At 37.7% G+C, this 20,410-nt stretch overlaps 1 protein-coding gene across 1 annotated transcript; it reads left to right on the forward strand.

Annotated features, from left to right (window-relative positions):
* Positions 1-12: 12 nt before the first annotated feature.
* On the forward strand, positions 13-16,111 carry LOC101165730 (purine nucleoside phosphorylase). The gene is made up of 6 exons (XM_004070126.4): positions 13-322; positions 4,718-4,887; positions 5,947-6,050; positions 11,417-11,592; positions 11,666-11,856; positions 14,136-16,111. The coding sequence occupies exons 1-6, from the start codon at positions 285-287 to the stop codon at positions 14,348-14,350; spliced, it is 894 nt and encodes a 297-aa protein (XP_004070174.1). The 5' UTR covers positions 13-284; the 3' UTR covers positions 14,351-16,111.
* Positions 16,112-20,410: the final 4,299 nt, after the last annotated feature.

Genomic DNA, 20,410 nt, shown 5'->3' on the forward strand with positions numbered 1-20,410 from the left:
CTGTATCCTCTGCCAGTCTGCTCCCGAGCTTCCAGCTCACGGATCAGTGAGCTGCTCATCCGTGTGTTAAACAGGATTCACCAGTCTTCAAAGGGACCGGCATTCAAACGCAGGCGCCACCCCCCTCGTAAGAAGGGTTGTGACGTCAGCACGTTTCATGACCTCCGCCACTCGGTGCGCCGCCTCTGAGTCTCCATCCACCGCTAACTATCCACCTGAACTGCGCTCGGCATCACCTGTCAGAAACGAATCACAGAACGGCGTAAAAGGCAGGTTTTCCGGACATGGACGCGTCGACTTCCCCCTCCACTCTCCGATGCAGGTAAGAAGACTGATGGATTAGCGCGAAACCGCTGTCAATAAGGATCCAAATGATTAAGTTATTGGAAAACAAACTGTAGAAATCGATTTTAAAATGATATTATTGAATAAATGTGGTCAGTGAGATGGGCAGAGAGAACACGTCGTGTTATTCTGAGGATTAAAAGCAGCCTATGAGGGCTTTTGCTGCCATGACGTAACCCCGTACTTGTGCGTGCGGTGGAACCGGTAATTCTTCATGCCTCTCTCTCCCTCATTAACATTTGCGAGGCCTGAGAAACACAATTAGCAGGCCGGACTCGTCCGTTTCGTCCTCGGTGCCCCGAGGCTCGGGAGCAGCTCCAGTAGACTTTTAGGAGGAGTGTGGGGACAGCGTGGTGTCCGGACCTGCTGCGGATCCCGGGCGGAAATGAGAGTTTTAAGGCAGCACCATGGACAGTTCCGCAGACCCAGATGTTTTTTGTGTTCCAAATCAAGAATCTGCAACTTGTCGCTTCAGAGCAACATACTGCTCATTTATTGTGGCTTTTTGGCTTTAACAATTTGCATAGATATTGAGATTGTAGTTTTTGGACAGGCCTAATTTGTTCTAGTTAAGTCGTCATTTATGCTTAGATTTTAAAATGTCAGAAAACTGTTAAAAGGTTTCATCTGCTGTCAGAATGGTTCATTATTAGATTAAGCTTCAAGCAAATATTCTAAGCAGTTTGACTGGAATTGATTGCATTTTTATTTCAAGTAAATCACATAGGGTATATTTTAAAAGTTTCAGATCTAAAAAAAAACTGCAATGAGTTAAAAATAAAGGATGCTTTTAGTGAAACAATAAAGTCATTTAAAGACCATCAGAGGACCAAACAATGTGCCTACTCAGTACTCAGTTCACATTTCACAGACAAATACATTGTCGTAACATATTTGCATTTATTCTATTTATGTTATGATCAGTGTGGAGCAGGGGGGCGTGGCTGACCTTTTCCCTGTTGCCTCTCTACACTGCACACCTGACACACCATTTCATCACCATGTCTTTAAAAAACTGCACCTTTCTCTTTCTCAATGCCAGATGATTACTATTCAGTAGCTATTAGCACCTGTCCTGTATATCATCATATCTGTGAATTCAGCATCCTGTCTAACTTCGTTTTTGTTCCTGAGGAATAAATTGTCAACCTGCCCTTGACTTCAGTCTCTGCTTTGGGATCCTTCCACTCAACCTAACAATTTAATTGAATTCAAACACTTCTAACCACTTACAGTTTATGTAACAGACAATGTCTGACTTTATACTTATTCATTTTTTAGGTTTAAATAGTTTTTTTTTTTTACAAGAAGGGAACCATGAGACATGTTGTTATGGTGATGGTTACCAAGGAGGAAGTGGTGCATATGCTAAACATCATGTTAAGTTACAATAAATCCTCTTTTCTGAAGGAAAGTCTCCCTCTTATCACTTGTTTTTGTCCAGAAAATAAAGTAAAGGGTTTTTTTCAAAGAAACAAAGTCCACAAATAATTTCCTAGATCACTTTTATTGCAAAGAAATATCCACCCGTAACTCTGAACATTAAGTGCACATCAACAAACAATTTATTCAAATAATTACTAATACAATTATTTATAAATAAGTAATCACTATGTTTCAAATAAAGAGGTATAAGACAGAAAGACAGGCAACAAACTAATTCAAGGCAGCATTGCGGTCGATGCTAATATTTGCTAGAGATCCTGTCAGGTCCATCATAGAGACATTTGATGGGTAGAGATCTTTTTTATTGTCTTGCTGTGGTGATAAACTATGGAATAACATGTCCACCTGCCCTCCAAGTTTCTATTGTTCCGGTTACCAACTGGAACTTCGTTTTTAGATCTCCATTATCACTTTTTAATGGACACCATGGCATAATCTTTAATAATATAAAAGTACACTTCTCTGAGTGGAAGAAAATGGATGGATACACGTATCAGGTATCTATTTCTAAATGAAAGTTTATAATAACGGGGTATTGATATTGCTGGTGTGATGGGTGCAAACATTGGTAGCTAACATTGAAACACAAAAATCCCCGTGCAGACATGAAAAAAATGTATACATCTGTCATTTATGAACTTATTACATCCATGGAGACAGCTTTTTTCAAAGTGTGAATCCTTACAAACAATGTTTCAAAAGTGGGGTACTGGGTGACATACAGGCAACAGCTAAGAGTCACTAAAAGATTAGACACCTGTGCAAATCCATTTGACAAAAGTTTCATTGACTTCATATTTTTTAGCCTAAAGTTTGACTTCGCTGTTTTTTTTCCTGATTCAAGAGTCACAAACAGACACTTCTCTGCCTGTAGTTGCAAACTTTTTCAGGAACAATTTACTGCTGAGCCACGTGTCACTGTTGCTGATGTTTTAGTGTTTCAGTTTTACTGGTTTATAAATTATTGTTTAAAAAAGGATGTTTCCCTTGAGTCTGGTTATTCATTCCCAAATTCTGCTGGAACAAGTCCAGCATGACCAAATACCATCATAGCAGATCTGCAGAAATCTAAATGTAGATGCTTCAGCAGCAGTCAAACTTGTTGCACCTTAGCACAACTTGTAAATCCAACAACAACAAAAAAAGTAATTTTTTCTTTCTTTCAGTCCAGAAATAAAGGAGCTATAGCCTCTACAGATATTTGGCACTGCCTAAATTGACAGTCGGTAAGACTACCACAAAACTTTCTGTTGATGAAAAAGTCGTCCAGATCCAATTTCAGCCACATTTGAATAACGGAGCAGGAGTAAAACGCTGCAAAGATTGAGTGTTTGTGGGTATTCAGATGAAGCAGTCATCCCATATGACAGCTGTGAAATGGGCTCAGAGTCATCAGGCTTTGTCCTGCAGCAGAACAGCCTGGTAAAGGCTGCAGTCTAATGTGATACTCTGTCTTGATAACAGCGCTGGAGGCGCAGTGGGAACATTACTAAATAGATTTACGGGCAGATTTATGAGTTGAATTACAGACTGTTTCAGACTTTGTTCAGTGTGGCTCCTTGGGGCAATCAAAACAACACGCATGAATAATAATTTGGCTTTTACTCTTATAAGTGAAATGAAAGTGTGCTGTGTATCATAGCTTACTACACGTGTCTTACAGAATTCTACGGTAATGAAACAAGACTGTCAGTTTTTTTTCCTAAACCTTTTATTAAATTCTTTTTTAACTGTAACCATACACCAATCGCTCATTATAGGTAATCCCAGCGGAAGTCAAAAACACTGATTATGTCTTCTTCAAAGCTCCCGTTGGTGGATGGGTTATATTTGACTGTAAACAGGAAATCTTGGTGAGTTTGAGAAACTCCTGTGGTCACATGACCCAGTCAAGAAATCTCTGATCCTGCATCTCCTGGGGGCCGTTTCCGACGTGCAGAGGTTGATGTCGATCAAAAACGGAAGGATGGCAGCGAGTCTGAGACAGGAAGAGAAAGAGACAAGAAGTTAATGTTGGTTGTGACAGAAAAGTGAATAATCAGATCCTCACAGTTGTGTAGGGTAGTGAAAGACTAGTCCACCACTAAAAGAACCACCAGTAGGGATCAGACCTGGACCACGATGAAAAAAGAACCTGGTTTGAGGAATCTCTTTTTTGGGCCGGTTGTTTGTTTCTTACCTGGTAAAGTTGTTGCTCCAGGATGTAATATGGGAAGAAAGAAGGCCAGTAGAGTTGGTATCAGGATTTGGGAGATATCCTTTTGTGACACCTTTGTTCTTATCATCCCTGTGGATTGACATGTACCAAATACCAAATCATTGCTGCAGACGATGAACATTCTTTCATGACAGACAATAATGCCTGGTAGCAGTTTTAGCCCAATCATGAGTCCCGCCACGTATCAAAAAGGATTCATCAGTGGTTTATAACGTTGAACTCCAAATTCCCTAAATCTGCATCCAGCATCTGTTCAGCATCTGTGGAATGTGGTGCATAAACATGAAAGATCCACCAAGTCGCTACCCTGCAGCCTAGACGACTTAAAGGATCTCCTGGTTATATCTTTGTGCCAGATATCAAAGCTCAGCACAGGAGGGACAGTCCAATATGACGCAGGCTGGGCCTGAGAAAAATGCATAAGGGAGAGTATTCTGTCCTTCTTTGGCATTGCAGCATATGTTATTGTTGTTAATGTACTTCAATTATCTTTTATAGTACTGCCTTTTGTACTTCCCTTTTCACTTTGGACATAAATTAATAATGTGATGGCAAGAGTTGTAATTTTTCCTGCTTCCCTTTAACATTTTTAGCATTGCTTTAGCAGCAATTTCACTTTTCACTCATTATATTTTCTCTTTCGACTGATTAGACCAAATACAGTAATCAGTGCTATTCTCATTTCATTTATTTGAAATTGTATTCCAGCTACAGTTTTGAAGACTACAAGCAGACAGCAGACTGGTTGTTGGCGCACACAAAGCAGCGTCCTAAAGTGGCCATCATCTGCGGTTCAGGTCTGGGCGGTCTGGCTGACCTGCTGGAAGACAAGACTGTATTCCCATATGGGGATATACCAAGTTTCCCCTCCAGCACTGGTGAGTCGCTCCTTTTAGTTGCAGACAAACCTAAAAGGGTAAATGTCTTATACATTTTGTTTGGGAAAGTCAAGTTTCAGTTTATATACTTAAATTTACATTCCTCTGACAAAGTGCAGCAGTTGAAAGATTCCAAAAAGGAACATGTCCCATTGCATTTAAAACAGTTACCAAAGAAAGAACAAACGTGTTTCAAGCTGACAAGGTTGCAAATCTGGAATCTTGAATCGAAAGCGAACTACAGCAAGAATTGGAACTGAACAATAGAAGAACCCGCCCAGCAGGAGTGATCAACCGACCCATTTAGGAATTCGTAAAAGCTGCAAAACAACATGGAAAACACTGCAGGCCTCACTTGATTGAGTTAGGGTCAGAGTTATCGAGAGTGGTCAAAAATGAATCCATCGGAGAGTTATGGAGAAAGAACCTGCAGAGCAAAAGGAACAAAAAGACTTCTCTGACATTTAACAAAAGCAGATGAATTCTCTGTCAAACCTTTGAACAAATGTTCTGTGGATGATGAGAAAAGAAGAGGAACTTTCTGAAAAAATCTGTGGTCAAACGAACAGTATTTCGGAGAAAAAACATTAGACCTTTTATTCTATTATCTATACCTACAATAAAGTAAACTAATTTTACTAAGAAAAAAAAGTAGTAACTAAATGAATATAGTCAGTTGTAGCTGAGTAGAAGTACAGGTGTTTTATCATCAATCTACTTGAGTAAAAAGTATAATGCTGTAAAACTGCTTTAAAGAGTGAAATATTTTCAAAAACTTAATTGTATCTGAGTAAATGTAACTTGTTATTACCAACCATGAGTAAACCAAATGAATATTTTGGAAGGGTTCAGTCAAAGTTAGCTTTAAACTGAGATTCTGTTTCAAAGCAAGTGTTTTGTGAAATACATCGGATAGTTGTCCCAAATACTGGAATGACCCCATCAGTTATTATGTGATTGTCAGTTAAATACACAAAATGTTAAGTTGTTAGAAGCAAAGTGTCTTAAAGACTTAAAATATGTGAAACTGAAACGTCATTCTGTGTTTATACCATGCAGTTCAGGGCCACGCAGGTCAGCTGGTGTTTGGGAAGCTGCAGGGCTGCGAATGCGTCTGCATGAAAGGACGCTTCCACTTCTACGAGGGCTACAGCATACACACGGTAAACAGCCCCACTAATGGCAAAACACTGTTGTATGTTATGACCTGAAACAACAAACTTATTTTCGGAGGTGTGCATGTCATAACTTTATCAAAATAAAAGAAGCTTTCAATCCAGGAGATCAGAAAAAAACACATTTTAAGCAAAACACGCAGAAACCAGAGTTCATATGGTATTTTTTGCATCAATAATCAGTTTATCAGCAAAAATAGAATCACATGTTTCTGATAGCATTTGTCATCATAAAAATCTAGAAAAAAAGGGGTAATTTCATAGTTTTGTTCTTTAGATCAGTGTTTTTGAACCAGTGTGCCGCGGCACACTAGTGTGCCGTGGGAGATGGTCAAGTGTGCCGTGGGAAATTGCCCTCATTAACTGATCTAAAAACATTTCCCATCTCCAGGATTTCAGCTCTGTGTTCATCCAAACAGGCCCTGATAAAACACTTAGGAGTTAGGAATATAAAAGATCGTAAAATACTTTTTCTTTGCGTTTATTTCATTTTATTAAAGACATTTTGATAAGAATGACTGTACCGCGATTCAGCTGGAGCTTCGGCTGTATTTTGGAAAAGTCCCGTCCCTTTAACTGTCTCTACCAATCATTCTTGGGGGGCTTAATCACATGTCATCAGTCTGACCAATCAGAAGTGGTTAAAGTCTTCACTTCCTTGTCCCGATTTACCTCGTAAAGTCGCTCAGTTCTAACAAAAATACCAGCTAAAGCTCGTCTTTAGCGGTGTAGCTTTCCACAGAATCCGGTATCAGACCGTGGAACAAGTGAACAAAACAATGAAGCTCCGAAAAGCGATCTTCGGCCGTTTTATGCACTACATCTCCCATGATGCATTGGGTTGTGAGAGTGACAGCGCACAAGGAGATCTGTTGTTAAACGTCTTGAAACCAACGAACACACATCAAACTGTTTTTAAATCTTCTAATTTAACTTTTATTGCATCTTTTAGAAAAAAACAGCTGCAGCTTCCAGCTTTTTCTGACACAATTATCTCAAAAATGCACGTGAGATTGTGGAGGGGCTGTAGATCAATACAGACTATGAGTTTCTCCTTTTTTTTCTTTTTTTTTTTGGATGCTGGTGTGCCGCGGGATTTTTTTTAAGGTTAAAGTGTGCCGTGGCTCAGAAAAGGTTGAAAAACACTGCTTTAGATCATTTGAAGTCACTTGTATATCGTGGACATCTGTAAGGTTGGGTTTCAAGTTTGATTGACAATTCCTGTTTTTTTGTTATGTTTACCCAAGGACTTAGTTGGAAATGATCCCAGTCATTTCAGTTTTATGTAAACCCTTCAGAATTTTTTAAAGCCACTTGTTCAGTTGTTAGGTGTCAGATCTTTTATCTTGTCTCTGTTTGAAAGATAGTTTTTATTACAAAAATAAAATAGTAAATTTGCTACATTTAAAATAGATTTTCCAAAATGCAAATTTTTCTGCTGTAAAATGCTTCCAGTGAAGTAATTCTAAGTATAATAAGATAATTTTCCATAAATAAGAGCAACATACATGTTAAGATTGAAAGTTTTTGCAGTGAAATGCTCTTAATCCTCTGAATATGGTCATGTACAATGTCTGAACTGAAGCCAAATCTCATGTGTGAACTGTAGAGGAATTCACTTTGTTAACCCTGTGAAGACTGTAGAAGTAAGAGAAAAAAGAAGAAGAAAAAAAAGGACTAAAAGTGAGCTAATGTCTAAAGAACTTTCAACAAATCAGGAGGAGTTATTAAAAGACAATAATCAAGTTTGGCATTCTGAAAGCAAAAGATAAGTAAAAGCGCTGTAGAAGAAAATATTTATTACATCCCTGGATCAATTTAAATGACATGTTTGATTTCAGCTTTAAATGCCAGAAAATTAAAAACTAGTTACTGAAAGTAAAATTTCAGAAAGAGCTGCTGTTAGCAGTTTGGCGCTGTATTTAAGGGTGTATTTAGACTGGACACATTTGGTCCGCTTAAAGTGAACCAGAGTTTGTTTCCTCCGATAATCCGGAGCAACTTTTCAGTCTGAATACACCCAAGACCCTGGTCCGGGACAATAGAATATGTTCCATGCTCGGAGCAGAACAACTGCCGGGCATTACAGGATGTAAACAGAGTGGGAATGAAGCAACCATTAATGACGAGAGACAGCAACTCATTGAAATTTGGTCGAATTAATCCGCGTTCATTAGGACAGGTTTTAACGTGATCCACATTGCGCGTCACTCTGTTTTCCCTACACTGTATTTGTCATAAACATTTATTAGCTTATTTTGTCAGCCATGATTTCCACCGGACCAAAGGAGCAAGTAAAAAGTGTTGATCCTGACGTTGAGGTTTAACGTTTAACAGATGTTTAGCAGACGCTTAACACTGGTCAGCGAAATATAAAGTTTGAATAGGTGAACTATCCAGCTTTTGTTTACAAGCTTTGGTTCGAAACAGAAACCGAAGTAATGTTGGAAAGTAGTCTGAAGCGCAAGGTTCAGGATTCGACGAGGGCCAAATTAAGCGGACTCGGTCCAGACCAACAGACTTTTCCATTCAAGTACACCTTAAGTTTGTTAAAGCTTCATTAAAAACAAACTTTTCCAAGTGAATTAATGTCGAGTCTGAACGAAAAGAAAGCGGTTTTAATCCTTTTACAGATACTAATTTACACACGCCCTTTGTCATATTGTTATGTCAAAATGCTTTAAAATCACTTTATGGTCTTTTTACAATCTGCATTGTAGATTTTTTGGGAGGATAAGCAGATTTTGATTTGAGTATATTTCTTAATGTGTTCAGCTCTCTGAGTTTGTAAATGATACACGACGTAAGGTCACTGAACCAGAACTTTCAGTGTAAAGTCTGACTTTTAGGAAAACATTCACTGCAAATGTAAACCTGACTCATCTCTAAGCTCTGTCTGTGTTGAAAAAGTTAACTGTTGTTTTTTAAAATGATTTCTTTTTTTATTACAATAAAGCACTGATTATGATGGCATTGTTTTGAACATGGATCTATAATTTTCTAAATTTTCTCTCTATAGTTTGATGGTCAGTGCCAAACAAACTGCCCTTTGCTACAAACAGGCTTTTATCGCATCCTTGTCACCGTGAAAATGCTCTTAATGGCTTCTGATCGACTCTGACAGACCATGATGCTACTATAATTTTCACTTTGTGTTGAATGTTTAGCTGCAGTGTCACATACCCTCGTGAAGCTGGCCTTTGGCCTGTGCTCGCTGTGTGTTCTGTTTATTACTCGCTGTGGAGCCTTCTTTTCACATAAAATTACCCAGTAACCCAGCGGGATCATAAAACCCAGCTTTATTCTTACAGTAATAACATCACAGATATTTTACAGCCCCCCTGTAACCTATAACAATCCAACACATAAAACGCCTGTAGTTGAAATATCCACGTAAAAAAAGCGTATGGGTTGCCTCCAAAAAAAAGGGTTTTGGAAAAATCAGTGGAGAAAAGGAGATGAAAGTCATCTTTAACTCAGCAGACGTTTCTGCTCCAGTTCGCTGGTTTTCCTTGGCTGGACGTTTACGGCTGGACTGTCTCATCTGCATTGTTTTCAAAAAATTGTTGCTGTTTATTTGCCGGCCTATAGAGGAAGAACATATTGACTGAACAAAAGAAGTCCCAGTGTTGACCCCTGGGGGACTCCACAGGTCAAGACCAGTTGGTTTAAGATAAAATGACTTATCTTAACAAACTTTGCCTCTTCAAAATAAAAGAAGAGATGAAGTCTTCCAACCTCTGCTGAAGGATCACATCTGTATCAAAAACTGCTCTTAGATCCAACAAAACTATAAAACAGATTCTGCCTGCATCTGCATTGAGATGGATGTCATTTGCCCCCTTCAGAAGAACTGTCTCAGTGCTGTGATTGGTCTAAAACCTGACTAAAAGTCATCAAAAGAATTGTTCAAAACTAAAAAGTCAGTGAGCTGTTGGTAAAAATAATCTTTTTAACAACTTTACTTGAATAGACAGGTTTAAAATGGGCTGATTATGATCAGAACTGTGGCATAAAGAAGGTTCCTCTGCAGACAACTCGATAGCAGATGGAAATATTTTACTTATTTTTTACTGCATTAAAAAATAAAACCCGTTCAGCACAGATTTTAGAAACCCAAGAGGAACCAGATCAAAGCTGCAAATGGATTGGATTTGAGATTATTTTTTGGGACAATTTTTTCCGGGTCAGCTTTAAATGTCTAAGAAAATCTGGGTTGTGAAGTTAATTTGACATTTTATCCAAAGAATTTTGTTGTTACATTATTGCACACTTATTGTACTTAAATATAGAAATGAGTTCTAAAGGAAATACAAGTAAATGAATGTTGCATGAACCACTTACATGTGTGCTCCATGGTCATGTTTCACGGTTAATGGTTATACAGTAAGTAATACTAAGGTGGAGATTTATACCATAGTAATCACACACATGTTGCATTTCCCAAACTGACTGTGGACAAAATACAGTCTGAAAATTTGAATGGCTTTCAGTTACATGTCTGTTTTGTTTCCTCCCATTTCTAGAACTTTTTGATTCTTCTAATTAAAGGACTGATGGGTTAAGATTTGAGGGGGTTTTTGAACATGTTCTAAGAATTGTTAAAGGATGCTTTGTGACTTAAGCCTTAAGCATTTAAAAAATCTAAGAACATTTCAGTACTTATTGGACATTCTTTTGCAAATGTGGTACACCATTGGTCAAAAACAGTGATACCCAAGTGATAAAGAGAATCCAGGCCCAACCCAGCAAAGAGTCAAATGCTTTGACTTGTCAGCAAAACATCCATATCGGAGAATATTCTGCTTTATATGGCATGTGCTATAGTTTATCTGAACTCTGTCAGGATATAAACTTTGTCTGAAAGTTAGGAATGGTTTAAAAAAGTTGACCTTTTGCACTAGCATGCCTTTTTCACACAGAAACATGTGAATAATTTAATGAAGTCAACCCACCATTAACCGTTTCTTTCTAAAATTTAACAGCCTACAACTGGTTTAACACAAGTGCAGCTTGCAGTGCTCGACTTCCTTTCTAACAGGGTGAAAATGTAATGCTCAACTCTATCCTTACAATATGCAAAATAGCAATCAAAAAGAACAAAACAGTGGTGCTGACCTTATCAGTTCTGCAGTTTAAATGTTGAAAATATTAACTGAAAAAGAAAAAAAGATATTTTTTGGCTGCTTTGAAAATAATAATGATTTAATTTTTCAGAATGGAGGCAACAATCAGAACTTTAAGAAAAAATTAGCTTCATCTGTGATTTGTGTCAACGATACCTTCATCTGTGCTCTGACAAACATCAGATTCAAAGGAGTCTTCTGAACCACATCATATTCGTCTCTGTTCAGGTGACGTACCCGGTGCGAGTCTTCCGCCTGCTGGGCGTGAAAACTCTGATCGTCACGAATGCAGCTGGAGGGCTGAATGCTGCTTTTAACGTGGGAGACATCATGCTGATCAAGGATCACATCAACATGCCGGGGTTTGCGGGGCAGAACCCACTCTGCGGCCACAATGATGACAGGTGAAGCTCCTGCTCTTCTTCTCCTGAATCCTTTTTGTGCATCGTTGTCTGATGTATTCTAATGATGCTGCAGGTTTGGGGTGCGCTTCCCCTGCATGTCCGACGCCTACGACCGAGATTTAAGGGCTTTGGCCAAGAAAACAGCAAAGGAGCAGGGCTGCAACAGCTTCCTGCAGGAGGGGGTTTACTGCATGCTGGCTGGACCCACCTATGAAACCATTGCAGAGAGCAGGGTCTTGCAAATTCTTGGGGCCGACGCTGTTGGTGAGTTATTTTCTAGGCTTACTTAAACAAAAAACATCTCTAGAAAAGAATATTTTTATAGAATTTTACACCACCTTGATTTAAAGATAAAGCACACAAACAGCCACAAGGAGATAGAAAATAGTACTATTCTAATTCTAATTCAACTTAATTTATTGGTACTTTTCTTTTTTCAGAACATGCCAACGTGCTTTACATAAATAATTAAATGATTAAAAGTTAAAAATTTATAGTGCAAAAATAATTGTGATAAATGCCCCCAACAAAATCAAATCAAATCAAAAATCAAATTAAAACATGAAAAAATGGAAAAAACTACTCCAAAGCTAAGCTAAAAAGATGAGTTTGAAGTTTTTTTTCTTAAAAACCTCTACAGTGATGAAGCCCTCACATCCTCAGGCAGGCTGTTCCCCAGGCAAGGCCCACAGTGCTGGAATGTGGACTTGCCGTTAAGATTAAGATTAAGAGTTTGTTCTGACCTTTGGGACCACCGGCAGAGCTGCACCTGAGGACCTGAAGGCTCTGGGAGGGCCAAAAACTAAAAGCAGTTCTGATAAAAAAAGAGGGTCCAATTCCTTGAAGTCAGTGAAAAACAGATAAAAAGAATCTTAAAATTGATCCTAAAGCTGACTGAGAGCCAGTGCAAAGATTTCAAAATGGAGTTATGTTCTTCTTCTTTATAGACCTGGTGCTTGATTTTAAAGACCCACTGAAAATTGTGTTTTTGTTGTTTTTAACATGTCATTGTAGCATTTTTGCATGATGGAGGACAAGAACATTTAGATTTAAACTGCTTTTCTGAGTATTTCTTTGTTCAAACTAAAATGAAATGCGAGTTTGAAAAAATGTGAGGTTGTTACATACAAACCACATTCGCACACTGCTCCGCTCCATTCTGATGCATCCACTTGCAAACAGAGAGAACCACTGGACTGGCATCTGGTTCAAAACTGTACATAAAATATTACTCACCATTTTTGTTGGACCGGTAGGTTGTGAGGGGGCTGTAAGCTAGTGGGAGAGCATGTCCAGATGCGGCAAACTTTTTGTGAAAAAATTTAGAATTTTTTGCCATTTTTTCTTTTCACAAACTAAAAGTCACATAAACTTAAGTCATGAACTTTTTACAAAATATTAACATTTTTGGAGCTGTACCTGTATGTGACACTCCAAGATACCACACAGCTGCAAGACAACATTTGATGCAATTTTTTTGTCTTGCCTTACCAATTTATCAATTTTTAAAACTTGTATTTACAACACATCTTGAGAAAAAGGTGGTGTGATAGGCGGGACAGCAGTGTTCAAAGTGGACAAGACTACAGCTTCAACGCTGCTTGGTTTGAAGAGATAGTAGAGGTGGTACAGAGCCTTGAACATCTGTACTGTTGTTTGAAAGACAACATAGACATTCAGATATCTGTTAATTAGTGTGGACAACAAACTAACCAATAAGAGAGATTTGTCTGAAGTATAAAAAGTCCTGACAGAAAAGAGGACTTTTCTTGAGATAGATACTTTTATTTGTCATTGTCACATGTACAATGACATGTGACAAGTGCTTATAGGTCAGTGCTTCATTCAGAAAAATAACAGCAAATTTGCCAGTAATAAATAAAAAGAGTTTTTGAAAGACATTTAACATTGCTTGGTTTCAGCAACTGCAGTTTTAACATTTTTTAGCCATTTAATTTTTTTTCCCCCCACTTTCTGTATGACACAAATATTTAAAGACAGGTTTAAGGCAGACGCAACGGGTGGATGAATCATCTCAGAGCAAATATCTAGAGCACATTTAGCCGCAGCACTTATGCAGGGAAACTTAAGAACCAACACAAAATGTTGCTCTCAAACACAGCTTGAGATGGGTTGAACAGAGTTTAGTCCTTCAGCAAAAAAACTTCAAAGATAGTTTCTGCAAACACGCTGGCTCCATGCTCCATTCCTTTGAGCTAAAGGCGGCAAGAAAGGTGACTAACTTCCCATAATACTTGTGACCCAAAAATAAAATCACTACTTTTTATCATGTGTCATGAGAAATGCCGCTAACTTTATCTTTTGGTCTATAAATGGTTCCTGAACTCTCATCATGGATTTTTCATGGTAACAATTCCAATACTCATTTAAAGACAGTGCTGAAATATCTTTGTTGGACTTAAACATCGATCTTTTGTTTAGGCTTTTTGCTGTTCCTCATTCTCAGATTTAATGAAAGGAAATTGTCTAGTTGCATCTTCAAAATATCTTGCTTGTCCTAGCGTCACTGTTTCTGTGTCCAGGTATGAGCACAGTCCCGGAAGTGGTGGTGGCTCGTCACTGTGGCCTGCGTGTCCTGGGTCTGTCCCTCATCACCAACAAGGTCGTGATGGATTATGAGAGCGAGGAAAAGGCAAATCATGAGGAGGTGCTGAGGACCACCGACCGCCGAACCAAGGACCTGCAGAGGCTTGTCGGCCAGCTTGTCTGTCAGCTCGCCGCTGAGAAACATTTATGAAGCACAAAAGAAACAGATTTTCTGCAATACTTTGCTTCCCCCAGTAATGGGATATTCACAGATTAGAACAAATCTTGAAAAAATCCAACATATTTATACTTAGATCTATGCTTAAGTACACAAGGGACTTGCATGATGTTGTTAAAGCAGATTTCAGTCCTCAAGGCCCACTGTCCATCACGTTTGTGTGACATAACATCGACTGCTGATGATCGGAATCAGTTTTGCTGTCAGGCACCGGGCCTCGAGGACGGGGTTACATACCCCAGAAGGTTGCTTTACAATCTAACTGTTATATTTTGCTTTTTTAGCACTACCTTTTTTTCAGTGTGCAAAATGTACATTTTTATAACACAGTCGTTCTGTGATTTTTATGGTACAAAGTTAGAACATATTCTTTCCTAAACCTTAGCCGCTAATATTTCTCCCAACCTTCAACAAAAAGGGCTAAAAGAGCAAGTTAAACAAAAGCAGAGAATGAACACACGACTTTAGAACTAAAATTAAACTTGTAAAAGAATATTATACAGAAGAAATATAGTTTATTACATGTTTTTTGTGTTAAATTTCAGAATAGAATAAAGAAATCACAATTTATGATATAAAAAGAAAGAATTGTAGTGTTTGTCAACTTAACACATACACCATTAAAGGTTTACCATTGGTACCGTTAGACCTGGTGGATCCAGGCAGCATGAGTGTTTTCTTCAACCGAACCTCAATGCAGCAAAACATCCAAAATACTAAACTAAAAAATCTGAATAAACAGTTCAAGAGATGGGAAAACATGTTAGTAATGATGGTAACATGTTTTCCCATAACGGAAACACAGAGGAATTATTAAAGAGCTGGGATCTTCTCATGTTTCGGCGGCACACTCTTCCACTCTTTGAAGTCAACATAGGAAACATTGAAACATCTTTTTGTGGTGCCTTTAACTGACAGCAGAACATGCTGGATTTTTCTGACAACTCAAAATACATCATTTTATTTTAAATACAAATATAGAGCTTTTACTGATAGATTTTTGCTATTTTTTCAAATGGTGCTAATAGGATTGTTGACATAACAGGCTGACTTACTTGACCTTTTAGCTTGTTTTTTATTGCATTATTCTAGCTGCTTTACTTTTGCACATGCTAAACATGTTTCATCTATCGATAACACAAACGCAGATTCCTTTTAAAGAGAAAGTATAGTAGTTTTGCACAAAATCACTTTTGGCTGAAGATGAACACAACTATTTTTGAAACAAAAGAAGGTTTTAATATTTAGGACTATATGGACAAATTATTTTTTAAATGTTTTATTAATATTACAAAAAGGATTTAAACAACATTGCATTGGAAAAAAAGTTTAGTTTTTGAAGAAGATTTGAGATTTTATTCATTGTAATAAGACACCAGAACACTGTAATACTACAGAGGCTTTTAATAACTGGACCTGCAGTTTTTCAATCTGGATTCCTTTGCCAGCTTTCTCTGACCCGCCTAACCCATTCATTACCGCTTGAAAGTCTACAGAATTCCAACATCAGCACTCCAACTCTTTGAAGATTTGTGCCAGGCAGAGCATCAAACCACTAATGGAAGTCTTAAAAGGGAGTTTTACTCGATTTTTAAGTCAAATTTTTCATTTTTGCTGCATTTTTTTAAACATTTAACTGGCAAAAAATGTGATTGTATATTGAACTTACAATACAGAAATATGTACTCATGGCAAAGGATGAAAATATCAATAAAAATGTGCAGATGTCATGTGGATGGTGGTGCTTTGTGTGTGCGTTCAGCAAAAATTCAGTCAATATTAGAGTTGCATTCAAGGTGAAAATTAGTTTTTTCCCACTTTCAGTGCTAATGAGGATCAGTGAAAGGAGATTAATGTAAAAAGATACACTCCAGGCACATGCACTCACTTCTTCCCTTTAAACACACCTGAAACTGTGGAAGGTTAAGATGAAGAGGAAATGGCTTTTCCATTTTCTTACATAATTCATTCTACATTCTGCATGTAGAGGTGCAGCCGACGGAGGAGCTGAATTATTCATAGGAACCAGGCAGGCAGCCCAACAACACAACACCTCTGTTACATCTACGCTCATTCATGGGCTCTCAGCAGAAAGAGGATCGCCTCAGCTTTGTATGCGGGGAAGAACGGGACAGACAGATGATGCGAGCTGCACAAGAGTGTCTTTAATTCACCACTCCCCCAGGCTGAAGACAGGCCTCATTTCCAATGTAATCTTCATCTATCAGTTGTCACCACGCCAACAGTAGAGGCTGCTACTGATTATTAAAAAGAGCAAAGAGACGCAGATGAAAACAGAGTGGGACAGCTGTGCTGAGTTCACACATCCAACACCGTCACGGTGTGCTTTTCTTCATCTTTCACAAACACGTCTGCACTGTCGTGTACCTGTGCTCCCACTGGCGGTGAAGCTGCACAGCTCCTGCTCCGATCTGAGGAGGAACGCCTCTGCTGACTTCCACACGCTGCCTCCAAACAAGCCTGCTGCCAGCGGCGTGTCAGCACTTCAGGGTGGAGCTGGAAAACTACTGCTCCACCTCTGTGGAGCTGGGCAGATCAAGTTCAGCCGAGCATCACCTGCTTTATTTTTATAGAGCATTCAAATGCAGTGACAACTGCTTGACTACAATGCATTTTTGGGTGTGTTTGTTTTTAGAGCGAAATGGACAACTCATAGTCAGCAGTATGTTTTTGTGTCAGCAAATTCTAGACTTTCTAATAAAAACATTTATTTAAACAGAGGTATTACTTAAAGAACCCTCAAAATCTGTTTTTTTTTCACTTTTAAAGCATCTGTTTAGTTCTGTGGAAGTTAGAAACTGCTCTTAAAGTTCTTTTCAGTGTCATAAAGTTAAGTCATAAAGGCGTTCGCATGGTCATATTTCACCTTAGATCAGTCATAAACCTGTTAGAACTGTATTTTCAAAGTTTTATGACTTTAACAAACACCAACCAAACTTTGCAACCATCTTGGGTTCTATTTTATGGTTGCTTTGATTGATTAATTGTTCATGGAGTTGTTTTTTTGTTTTTTGTTTTACAAGTCAGCCAAGGTTGGAGCACAGTGTTGGATCAAAACATAACCCTTTTAAAGCAGCACCTCAATATTTAAAACTGTTCTTTCCAATCCAAGAAAAACAAATAATTTTGCATTTAGACTTCCTGTCAAGTTACACATGCACAATCGTAGTTCTTTTACATTTTTATACAAATTTAATTTCAAAAATGTGCATGGCAGCCAGGCAAAATCTGAATACGAAGTTACTATATTAACTGCTCATGTTCATGTCAAAATACCAATGAAGTTTTCAATGAATTGACATTTAAGTCCCACTCCAATCCTCTTTTAATCTATTCTAAAAGCGTTCCTAATCATCCTCTTTTTTTTATGAATATGCTGTTTTTAGCCCAAAAAAAACAAAACTGTTGTTTTCTACGACACAGTTTCTGCAGAGCAGCAGGAGTTTTTTAGACCGTTTGTGCAATCTAAGCCTGCCCACACTTCCCATTATCCCTTTGTTTACACAAAGGGTCTGTTTATTAAAGAATAAAACAGAAGATCTTCTCAGCATCTCAAAAACAGTCAAACCCATTCAAAGATCGAAGCCCCTTATTCACTGTTAACCCAACAGATTTTATAGATTGGGGGACGTGACTCTAAGCACATTGTTCAAACCCTTCTTTTCCTAACAACAAGAACATTTCCTGGCAAATCCTACTTGGGACATCTGGCTGGACATTTGCTTCCTCCTCATCTATTACTGGAAAGAGTGGTCGACAACACTTATCAATCATAAAGTTCACCTTTAAGTTCTTATCCTCAGATGTTCCTGCAGGAATAAAATTTGCATAACAATTTAAAATGTGCAAATATTTATGTTAAATATAAATAAAATATAAAGAGAAATTAATCTTTTTTAAATAGATCTTCACAAAGGTCCACATGACCTCTTTTAAAAATAAAAGACACCCTATGTTGGATGGGATCAGCAGCAGTAATAATGACTTAAAACAGCTGTAATAACAAAATAAAATAAAAAAGTTTATTTTATTGTTTATGGTGCATTTAAGTCAGAAGTCTAATGAACTAAATTAAATCAACGCTAATTAAGTGACCTTGATCATATTTTTCAACCAGGCACAGTAAAAATCCTTAAATTTGTTCAAAAATCTGGTTTATAATCCAGTGCTCCCTAATTATGGTTGTGTTTACTGACCTCAAACTGATTTTCGGTGGCACAGGATGCTAAAATATCTATCAAAATTGTTTAAATGACTTTAGTAAACAATGAAGCTTGATAGATTGTTGGAGCATTCTGGGTATTGTAGTCAGTTGGCTCGCAGAGTGATACCTGTCCTTCAACTGTTTGTAAATGAGTTGATTAAAGTTTGAGTTACTTTTTTTGCTTTACCACTTTACTTTCTTACTTTTTACTTTACAGATAGTTTTTAAAACTAAAAACTTTTTATCTTTTTCAGCAAAGACAGAGGTGTAAAAATCCACCTTCAGATGGGAACCTTCAGCCTGCAGATCTCTGGACTTAAGGAAATACTCATCCAAAACAAATTCTTATCAATAGTCAGCAAACCTCATTTACACTTTTGCCCTGATAACTGAACACCCAGAGTGTGATGATCATGATTGATAAAATTTATTGAACTTTGTAAAATAATCCCCAGAGAAAACATGGTTTGCACCAGTATTATTAAGCTCATTGAGTTTATTTAAAACCGTGGCCCCAAAAATAAAAGAGTTCAATACAAACACACGGATGTTATACATAAACAAATGCTGAAAGTAAATAACACACACACAAAAAAAAAAAAGAATTCCATGAATGCTGAATATGAAAAAGAGAAACAGAAAACTTTTTTTGCATGATACAGTGATGATGACATCTATTCCTTATTTTTAATTCCACAGAAAGCTGGAATCAGTTTTTGAGACACGTTTCTTTTTTTCCTTTGCAAACCTTAAAAATAATTTACATAATTAGAGTTGGATATTTTCTTGTTCGTTTTACCTTTTGAAATGAGAAGTCTAACTGGCCAAATGCTGTTTTTCCACTGAGTACAACACATTGATCGTAATAATATTCTTACTAAATTGTCAAAAAGGCTATTTTCTCTTTATGTCGTATTTTCATTTAACATAATATTAAAAATAACACAAATACAAATTAGTGTTTGTTTGTTTGTTTTTTGTAAGACTTCGTGGCTTCTTTTGGGTTGTGGTCAGTGAGAAATCAATCTGTAGCGCTTTTTAAATGCTGAAGGTTGCATTCTGATGAAAAACAAGTTCCCCTGCGAAGCATGGTGGTAGGAGTGTCATGCTGTAGGGCTGTGTAGCTTTGGACACAAGAACATTTGCTTAAGTGAAATCATAAGAGAAAGAAGTTGTATCAATATTCTGAGGATTAATCAAATGAAATTTTCTGTTAGGATGATTTTTAGCTGACAACTTTAAAGTGTCTTGATTAGTCCAGAGGGCCAAAGTATGAACCAGAATGAGATCCTGACGGTGTCCTGTTTGAGTATATATGTTCTGTCAAGAATATATGAAGCTATGGAAGTAAAAAAAATATTAAATGCCAGTCTCACAGATCCTAAACAATGCAGGTTTTCCATTTCAAGAGGTAAGCAGCTTCTCTTTTCACAACACAGAGCTGCTTTCTGAAGACCTTAATGTAAAATATTGCCATTCTGTCAAAGGCCCAAGAGTCAAATGTCCTTTGGCAACAGCTCCAGATTCCCTGGCAGAGGCACTTCCAGCAAACACAGCTAACATCCGTCTACCTAAGAACAGAAAAGCCAATCATCAGCAAATAACTGAGTGAATGTGAATGTGAATGCAGGCCCAGAACCAGAAGAACAATCGTGCAAAAGTCTTATTTAACATGTAAACCATGTTGGTTTTTAGTGATTAAATACAGTAAATGTAGAAATGTTTGTTTCCTTTTATGCTTTCAGCAGATAATCAAACAAATGCTACGCTTTCATGACTACACAGTCACAGCTGACTGGATGTAACCT

Source organism: Oryzias latipes, chromosome 6 (assembly GCF_002234675.1).
Source record: "Oryzias latipes chromosome 6, ASM223467v1".
Taxonomy (NCBI): Eukaryota; Metazoa; Chordata; class Actinopteri; order Beloniformes; family Adrianichthyidae; genus Oryzias; species Oryzias latipes.